The 10324-nt window shown below is 37.4% G+C and overlaps 1 protein-coding gene across 1 annotated transcript; it reads right to left on the bottom strand.

The window, feature by feature from the left end:
- Positions 1 to 740: 740 nt before the first annotated feature.
- Positions 741 to 9052, bottom strand: ufsp2 (ufm1-specific peptidase 2). Its single transcript, XM_047365514.1, has 12 exons — positions 8916 to 9052; positions 8639 to 8720; positions 6651 to 6825; positions 6152 to 6218; positions 3478 to 3632; positions 3122 to 3314; positions 2824 to 2970; positions 2538 to 2702; positions 1622 to 1746; positions 1461 to 1537; positions 1134 to 1258; positions 741 to 1008 (listed from the first exon to the last, which is right to left on the bottom strand). Exons 1-12 carry the CDS (start codon positions 8916 to 8918, stop codon positions 922 to 924), a joined length of 1401 nt encoding a protein of 466 aa, XP_047221470.1. The 5' UTR covers positions 8919 to 9052; the 3' UTR covers positions 741 to 921.
- Positions 9053 to 10324: the final 1272 nt, after the last annotated feature.

The following is a 10324-nucleotide window of genomic DNA, read 5'->3' as shown; positions in this document are numbered from 1 at the left end:
AAAAAGCTAATTTTTTGACAACTATGCACTACTTTGGTATGGTCTATTACATAAAATCCAAGTAAAATACATTCAAAGGTTTATGGCTGTAATGTGAAAAAGTTGAAGGGGTGTGAATAGTTTTGCAAAGCACCCTAAGTTTTCATAGCAGGAGCAAAAGAGTTCTCCCTTTAAACAATTCCCCAACAAAGTAACAGCTAGGGGTAATATTTGTGGCAATGTTCTTTCTAGAAAAATCTTCAATCATCTATTATAACTTAATTATTGTTGATGTGATGTTTTAAAATCTCTAGGTGATCAAGCATCTCTTCCCTTAGCGGTAGCATCTGCAAGACTCCTAAACCAAAAGCATCTGCTGTGCCATCTTCTGAATGTCAAAAACAAGACTTTTAATGGATTCTGTGTAAATGTCTGAACTTCTTAGAGCCGTGCTGGCTGCATTTAAGAGACCTTAAAAACTACATGGAGGAGGGGATGTTATGTGGTGGCTCCTTCACATCCTAATCCCCTACGGTCAGTAATTAAACATCTACAAAAGTAATAGCTAATCCTAAAATTGGATTTTACGTTGCTTTGAAGATCCCCAGCATTATAAAATAATACCAGTAATAAAGCGATTAGTACAGTTACAACAATACCACAGAAAGTAGTCCTATTGTTGTGCCTCAGAAAGAAGCTAACCTTCTAAACCTCTAACAGAAACCTAAATAGGTAACCAATGAGTCACACACAAACAAAACTAAGATAAAATTATATTTTTACTGACTACTTGAATAAAACTGATCCAACTTTTATTTTCCTAAACGATTGAGACAATTCTTTGAAACGGACAAAATATCAACATTTATTTCAGGTTATGTGATTACTAGATTGGCCAAAATGATTTAAAGAAGTGAGGTCCAACTACAAGTCTGCTCGAGCTCAGATCACCCTCGGCCTCTGGGGTAGACAGAGGTTGTAATATGCGGTTTGATCCCAAAAGTCTGGCCCTTTCCAGCCACACCAGCCCTGTGGAAGACAAGACAACACCCGCATTGAGATCAGGATCTGCATATGAAATCTTATTTAGTTCACAGAAAAAAAAAAAAAAAAAAAAAAGAAATCAGCAGAGCGGCTCTGTTTATAGCTGCTACCTTCTCTGTGATAACCTGAAGGTCCTCTGCTCCAGTGTAATGCGGATCTAGGATGAGATAGCGGATTTCCCCGGTGGTCTCACTCCAAGCTACGCCCAAGATAGTGTGAGCCAAAACCCCCCCACCTATAAGAGAGAAAAAAACATGTACTCAGTTGTAAGTAGCCAGGGTTTCTAAATTATTATTTTTATTTTGTAAACATCAAAAAAAGCTTTTCAGACACATTTAAACAGAAACAAAAATACATGTTTTATATATTTAAGGATAAAAAAAAGAATATAAGTATTTACAGGCTCATGCTAATTTTATTCTGAACTATAATCTCACCAATCATGACAGGAGTTCCTTCAGACAGAAAATGATGGGCCAGTTCTCTGCCCTTGGATGCCAACTCAGAACCCTGACTGAACATGACAATAAATGTCAAATTAATCTACACCTTTGACAAAAATATTCGCTAGGGGCTGTGTTGAGTAATGCCACCACACCTCACAAACATGATTTTGGACGTGACTCCAAGCAGATGGTCCAGAACCGCTTGAACCTCAATGGATCCAATCCACTGACGGGACCCCACAAAAGATGACTGCTTATCTCCAACATTCACCAAAGCCTGAAAAACAAGGACCCCAGATAGAGAATGGCATCTTGAACATCGCCAGTAATGATTCAGGATAAATAGAACTTAAAAAGAAAAAAAAAAAAAAAGTTGACACTAATATTATTCAAACCCCTGAAAGATTTAGGTTTAAAGTAATCGGACTACAAGTAATATTAAGGTTTTGGGAGTGGCTTGGCCAGTCCCAACTTGAATCTGAAAGAGAATCTGGGGAGGGAGCCAAAAATTAGGGTGATGGTGAGGAGGCCATGGAACCTCAAAGACTCATTATCAACGACAAATCTTTAAAATACCAGTGGAAACATGGAGCAAACTGTTCAGCAATTATAAGAAGGTTTTGACTGCTGTAATCCCAATAACGATTTTTCTTTGAATATTGAAAAGGGTATAAATAATGTTTGACATCTTATTTTGAATAGAATGTAAATAAAAACAAACAATGTGTTTTATGATTAATACTCTTTTTATAGAGTTTTGTCATCTATTGAGAGAAGCCTGTTGCGTCTTGGTTAAACTGGCTTACATGTAGGTAGACTGGGATCTCCATTAAGCAATATAAATCTCAAGGTAGGGTGCTAGTTTGCTGCTACCTCTCATATCCAAGCTCTAAACTTTGTCATCACTGCTTTTCTCTTTTGCACTTCTTCATAAATATTCCTCACCTTTGGACATGTTGTACAAGGAAAAGGGAAACACTGTAAAAACGATTATATTTGCCCTTCATAAAACCTGGCATACATGATTACATTGCTTGAACAGGAATCAGACTTATGAACAGGCTCTACCTGCTGAATCTCTTTGTGACTGGGCACACAGCGCTCTACGTAACCCTGCTGCTGGAACCAGGAGCAGATGGTCTGCAGAGAACGATAGGCACAGCCCCAGCCATTGTCATCCAAGCGGTCCTGCATATAGTGGTGGTAGCTGTAGATTCCCTGGACAAAGTACACCTTAAGATAAAATAAACACACAATATTAAAACTACCTTAATTTGAGTTTTCATTTGTTGCAATGTCACAATTGAAAACTTTAAAAAGGCAAAAAAAAAAAATTGACACTTTGTAAATGTACCTTTCCATTATCAAGGGTGGGGTGTGTGAGAACTGCATGAGGGTTTCGGAGATAACCGTCTTTGTAGGGCTCATTTGGAAAGTGGTAAGCATTTGCTCTTCTGAAGTAAGGCCTGTCGCCTGGAAGCTCGAACTGTTCGTGCAACTCCTGTTATGTTCAAATTAGAAAAACATTTTAAAGTTTGCTTAAATTTGATTTTCAATCAGATGTTACCTTTTATGGCCACAAGGAGGCTAATTGAAAAAAATGTCTCTTTTGCCGTTTCTTTTCAACAGGCAGCAAAAACCGAGGTTTTTACCCTACGCCGTGCTTCCAGTTCTTTATCCGGTACTCCTCTAGGAAAAGCCACCGTCACCAGTCCATTTGGCTCTGGAAGGAGGAAGTTAAGGGGTTCTGGGACAAGCAGTGTTGCCCCCCTCATATGTTGTAGAGTCACCTTCTCCATCTCAAACAACTGGCGATCCAGTGCCTCCAGCAGCCGTCCACAGCCACTGCAGGGCAGATGATAAGAAATCCTTCATTGTGAGACAAACCTTTTAGCAAAGCAGTTACCAAGTGATGCTGCTGCTGAATCAGTGGCGAACCCGACAACAGGCCAGTTTTATAGATTCAGATCAGTAGCATGAAATCAAATGTGTTTAAGATAAGACGTACTTGTTGATGGTGTCGCCGCAGCTGCTGCGTACAGCGCAGTCCATTGGAAGAGTTGCACGCAGAAAGTGGGATTTCTGGACTGTTCTAGTGAGGATTGGAGCAGTGAGGGGGCCTGGCTTTGTCACCTCCATCATCAGAGAGAGGTTTATGACACTCTAAGGAAAAGGCTTCAATCATTCAGCAGCTTTGATTCAATTCACATTAATAAAATGAGTGTGTTTTGTGTGAACAATGCAACATTTGAAAACCAGATCTTAAAGTACGGTAGAGACTCTGCCTGGGATGTTCATGTCAGAAATCTTTGTCCCCAACACACATCCAAGTCATTTGCTGACACCAAATCATAGCGTGATGCTTCATTAGGATAAATACCATGCATACCTTTAAAGTGAGGTAAACTACATTTGATTGGTATTAATTAATGACGTTCTTCACATTCCAGTATTGGTTTAACTGACAGCGACACATTTTGTTCAAACCAGAGTTTTTGTGGTATAGCTTTCGATTTCTGAAGATATAACAGACAACACTTGCAGCTCCAGTCTGCAATAAACACATCTTACTCCTGCTGATTATGTTTTTGTCCTCTATAGTCTGAAATACTGAGCCAATGTTAGCATGATCACCAACAGTTTTGAAGTGTTTGATAATGTGGCTTGCAACATATAATGAAGGTGCAAAACACCTAGATTGTGAAGAAAAACTCAGATTCTCTAGATCAACAGCATTTTATATCTAATACTGGCCTATAATACAGTTTTGGAAGCGGTGGATTCAGTAATAGGTTGTAACTTTTAAAATTGTCCGAATAAAATGTGTATAAATGGCTCACTGGTTAACTCTGTTGGTGCAGCGGACATGAAACCAAAGACAGTACACCAACAACAGGTACAGGTAGGGTGACCAGATATCAAAAAAACCAAATGCAGGAAAACAAGGATACTTATACATTACCAACACTATGATGACATCATAAATTTTGGTGTACACCACAGAGGGGTCGTATACAGAGGTGTACAGCAAGCTTTGAATAGGCCGATTTTTACATCATTTGAACTCATGTAAAATTTCCTCACAACATCTCTTTTCCAATTGTTATAATCAGTCTGACAGAGGGATGTATCCCAATCCTTGTGGTTTTTAGTATAACAATGACCATCAGTGGGACCCTTTGTGAGGTGCCTTGAGACGACATTGTTGTAAATAAGCGCCGTCTAACTAAATAATCTGAACCGAAACTTTCTGTGTAGTTATGCTGCTATAGGCTTAGGCTGCTGGAGGACATAATGACCTCTTTCACCCTCTTCGCTACATTCTCACACTACTCTCCAATTTAGCATTATTTGCTGTTATTTCAGTTTTTAACTTTGTTCTCTCTTTTCTCTTCCTAGAAGCTACACCTGGCCTGGCTCTGTGTCTACCTGTGACACATTTCTGGAGAGGGGAATTGTCCGAGCTTCTGCAACAACTTAATACTCACCCTCTACCGATGGCGCTGTCTTTTAGTGTTTAACCCTTTCTCTCTCCTAGATATAGCAATTGACTGAGCTTAACTGTAACTAACTCTATATGCTCTCTTTCAGACTCTAACCTTGAAAACTGGCTCAGAGTTTATCTGTTCTTTCTTTCTAGGTGAAACGACTAAAGGAGCTACATCCATTAACATTTACTTTTCCTTCCCATAGAAAGTACTTCTGGATCAGTGCTTCTTTGTTCTCTTTGTATCTCTGCTCTGTTCTCTCAAACCCCCAGTCGGTCGTGGCAGATGGCCGCTCACACTGAGCCTGGTTCTGCTGGAGGTTTCTTCCTGTTAAAAGGGAGTTTTTCCTCTCCACTGTCGCTACATGCATGCTCAGTATGAGGGATTGCTGCAAAGTCAACGCCAGTGACTGTCCACTGTCTCTACATGCTCATCCAGGAGGAGGGAATGCTGCAAGTCACTGACTGGATGCAATCTGCTGGGTTTCCTTAGACAGAAAAACTTTTTATCCAATTTTAATAAATAACTAATCTGACTGCACTGTTCAATTGTTAGGATTAATTGGAATGTATGTACCTGACTGTTTGATGTGCCTTGAGACAACATGTGTTGTGAAATGGCGCTATATAAATACACTGAATTGAAACTGAATTGAATAGAAACATTTGCCTGGGCGTACAATATGCGGCGCTCACAGAGCTAATCTGTTATATAGTGACCCAGATATTTAGTTTTCTTAAAAACATTTGACTTTTGCCCCAAGAGACAAAAGTCTGGAAAACAAAGTTCTTTGCCTCATTTAGTCCTGCATATTAACACAATAATTTTCACAGCATTATGCTGCACATCATGTGTCAGGCCATAGTCAGAGCAGACAGTCAGCTATCGCTGAAAGCCAGCGCTGCTGGGAGAGAGACCAGCCAGATTATCGGCACACATGAAAAGATTAACCAGAGTTACTTTGAAGTGGAAGGAATAGGATGATTTTCTTTTGTTTTAGACCCCCCTTTACTCTGGTATCACTGATGTAAAAAAAAGTTCATAATACACAAATACTGGCACTGTATACATTGGAAAGGTTTTTGCTCAGGTTCCAACAAAATTAATGCTTGATTTTGTTTTATGCAACAGAATTCCTAGAAAACTAAATCCTGAAAACAAAGTCACCATACCCAATACATAGGGTATACTTACCACTAACAAACCTTTTCTGTTTTTCTTTTTTGTTTTTCTCTTCCCACCGGTCTCTTGGTCATCTGTTCTAAAATAAAAATAAAAAATCCTTAAAATGCAGCGTCCAAATTAACACCTTAGTGTGTTTTGGATGGAGTTTAGGAGGCTGAATGAAACCCAAAATGGTTTAAAAAAAAAAAAAACAATATAGATCAGTCCAGTGACATTGATGACCCCCCCCCCCCCCCCTTTAATTAACTCTGCATTGTAACAGTAAACAAATTAAAAATATTTTAGTTTGTCGCAGACTAAAGGACATAACTTGGTCTTGTGTGGGTTGTTGGCAGTAAGGCATAATGTCGATCTGCCATCAGATCTATTTACTGTGAAAAACTTGAATATCAACACTTTTATATGATATTGTTGTCAACCAGGAGCTCAAATTTAAGTCTACAACAAGCTGGCTGATTTTTAGCCGTTGTTCCATTTAATACAAAAAAGAGTTTAATACATTACTTACTGTATCCACTGAAATATGTCTTCGCATGGTGTGTCTGGAGTTATTTCTTCAAAAACCCATTTGTTTGGCCAAATGAGAACAGGACTGTCGCAGACTGCCAGGACACAGGCTTCTGATTTAACCTGCAAACGAAGCGCCTCAAATGTCCTGGAGATGGCTTTTTGCATGAGCACCGCTGCAAGAAAACAAACAAAGCAAAAATCAGTCACTGTCAATTCTTAGCAATGACTGAACTTTTAAACAGCTGTAGTGGATAATACTGTTTTCTGGAATCACATCAATTTACTACTAGATTTTTTTTTCCTGATAGCTTAACTTTGATTATACAGCCTTTTGACATGAATTTAAAATCATAACAAGAAACTTTACATTCTACCTTGAAATCAACATAATAGTTTAGATCAGAGGTTTTGCTCTACACCAAGTTATAGCTGCTATAACCATTAACAAAGCAGCAGGAAACAATGCTGGAGGAGCATTTTGGGTCAGTGTTAAGCAACTGGACAGTTAAAGACAGACACATTTGTTGGCACCCCTGCTGAAGATGTTTACAAAGCCTGAAAGTAAATTATTATTATTTATGCAGTAGGATGTTTTCCCATTGAAATATTAGAATAAAATATTAACATGTAACAATCATTCTGAAATAAATGATACTGACGCATTTTACAAATTCTATAATACTATGTATGTATTTACTAAGATTGACCGTTTATAAAACAAATAATACAAACACACTTTATGCCAGCTCTTAAGGATGGAAGGAGATCTGTGATACTGTGGCCCTGTTATTCTTTTCTTACTTTTAGAGTAGTTGCCATGATCAACTCTGAAGACTTTGAGTAAAGAACTGGTAAGATCTATTAGTAAACTAAAAATGGGTCATTACTGCATCTTTAAACAGATTTACAATCCAAAATATATAATCAAATGAACACAGATGGTCCACTGGAAAGAAAAACAACCTTCTTTCACGGCTGAAGAGGAGCGAGCTAAAGAGAAAAGAGCCCAAGAGGACTCAGATTACTGGACCAGCTCTCTTGTGAGTAAGAATGAATTTGATTTTTTGTTTCTTCCAAATACAAAAGTAATTGTGTGATTTTTTTCCAACCCGCTCAAAAAAAACATGCAATATTTTAATCAAATGAACAAAGCAGTATATCAGACATAAAAAAAGGCATTGCATGTTTGCCTTGTTAAAAGAAATGCATACAATGTCCCAACTTGTAATGGAGTGTTTTCGATTTTCCTGGTCTATAATTTATTTTTGTCTATTTTCTATAACAAGAATGTAATTTGGGTTACTCTTTATTTGAAAAGGCATGCTGCATTCAACCCAGTTTATGAATGGAAGTGCCCAAGAAAGCTTTTCAGTAAAAAAAACAAAACAAAATCACTGTTATATTGTTAAATGAAAGGAAAAATTGACAAATTTCCATTTTAAGATAGTAACATGCACCATTTTTGAAAGGCTTGCATTAATGAAAATTTCACCAAACCTGTGAGTTGACTGGACAAATTGAATTGTATAAGATATAAAAATATTTCAAAGAGCCACAAATGGCCCACGGGCCACACTGTGGTCAGCCCGGATCTAAAGAAAATGGTCAAATATCCTCCCTGTATGCTCAGAATAACTGTGGTAGTTATGTCACTGGTGACTTTTTTTCTAAACTACATAAATGTGCTCAAATGTAAAGGTGGACAGATTAATATTATATTATTTTAATGCCGTTTCCACATATTTATCATGGATGCCAACAATTTTTTTCTGCATCTATATGTGGACCAAACTGCTTGTAATAAAACATTTCATTAATATTGAGGTTGTACATAAAAAGCTATTTATTTAGATGTGCTGTGTTATTTCAAGGAACGAGTAGATGATTGCTACTATCCAAGATACGCTGCAGGGGTTTGTAGGAACCCATAAGAGAAAGCAACATCAAGTCGTTTCATCCACATATCCAACCTGTACGTGAACTCACCATCCGTGCTGTCCAGCTGACACTTCAGCTCCAGCGGCCCTCTGAGCCGAAGAATGACCGCCGACTCGGAGTCAACAAGTACCTGAGATAACACAGGGCAACCGGTGGGTTAAGTTACAGAGCCAGCTCACTGTTTTTACTCATATTTATGATTTAACCCAACAGACTGCATTGTGACGAGCTACAAACAGCTGTTAACAGTGGAACAAAAAGCAAACTACAGTTGAACAGAAAGAAACCGAGACGGTCCCTTGAATGAATTTATTAAAAGACTTACCATGATTTAAGTCACTTTGAGGATGCGAAAGTATTCATCCAGCTCCCTAGATCCAAACACAGGAAACTAACTGGCTTTTCTACAACAGCAAACTGATCAACGTGTCTTTGAACGCATATTTCTATTGGCTCAATTTGGCTCCTCCCCAGATGTCGCATTCAATGTACCTCGGAATGAAAACTATAAATTTAAGATCACTAAAATGTCGCACAGATTTGACTCACTGTCGGCCTTTATAGTAAATAACAAGGAGCATTAATAAAAAAAATAATAATTATAGGATACCATACTTTCTGAATGGAGTCGATGATGTCCCCTTTGTCACCTGTATGTTTTCGTCCTTGGGTTTCTCAGAATTAAAAAGATATTTAGGCATTATAAAATGCATCATTTACTTTACTCGATATCTGCCTTTAAAAGTAGCAGGATGTATTTATTGGTATACTATTGATGTGCCCAAAAAATGACAGAGAATGAAGCCAATGATGTGTTGTGTATATGGTGTGTTGTGTTAAGGTTGTCTTTTGTTTATAAGCATTTTTTATAACATAATATTGTATAATATCATATCAAATAATATAATATAATATAATATAATATAATATAATATACCAATAGGAAATTACCACATTATACAACATTTTAAATATAATCTATAAATAAGGAGAATGCACAGGAACCTTCTGTGCCATAAATCTTCCATTGTGTTTGTTTATTTTGTTTAATAGTTTTTAAAATGTTCTCTTGACAGCTTCAGAAACGTCTCAACTATGCTGCTGTTTGTTGACCAGAATATACAAAATCTTTTGTAGAGGATTTAGTAATCTACAAATCATTACAGCTTTAGTCCTTAATTGACCCTTCTTACGTAACATCTGACAACATGCTGGACTATTGTTTTTAACTTTCCATTATGTTTAGTCTTATTTAAGGAAATTGTTTGTTTCCTTGAATGAAAGATGAAGTCTGAAGTGTCAATTAGTCATGAAGACTTTGCAGTGGCAGTGGCATGTTTATAGATAAATCAGCAAAAACTGTATAATTAACAAGTTAATTTAAAATGAACAACATTTTTGAGAATATGAATAATAAATAGTCTAAAATACATGGTAATCTGTGGCTAAAGGACAACACAAAAATTATTACAATTGCAGGCTTTTTACAACCAAATGTCATTTTAGCTTTCACGTCAAATTATTCCAGTCGGTAGAGTCAGTGGTACAGTAATGTGTTTTAACAACTAGTAATCAGAAAACACATCAACTAGTCTTTGCTAAAGGATCACTGGAAATAAGAGCTGGAACTGATCCCACAGTTGACTGAATGCGTTTATATATATATTCATTCATCTTCTATACCACTTTTTTCCATAGTGGGCCACGGGGGGTGCTGGTGCCTATCTCCAGCAG

Source organism: Girardinichthys multiradiatus, chromosome 5 (genome assembly GCF_021462225.1).
Source record: "Girardinichthys multiradiatus isolate DD_20200921_A chromosome 5, DD_fGirMul_XY1, whole genome shotgun sequence".
Lineage (NCBI taxonomy): Eukaryota > Metazoa > Chordata > Actinopteri > Cyprinodontiformes > Goodeidae > Girardinichthys > Girardinichthys multiradiatus.
The sequence above is the reverse complement of the archived record's forward strand: the minus strand, read 5'-3'. Positions and strand labels throughout refer to the sequence as shown.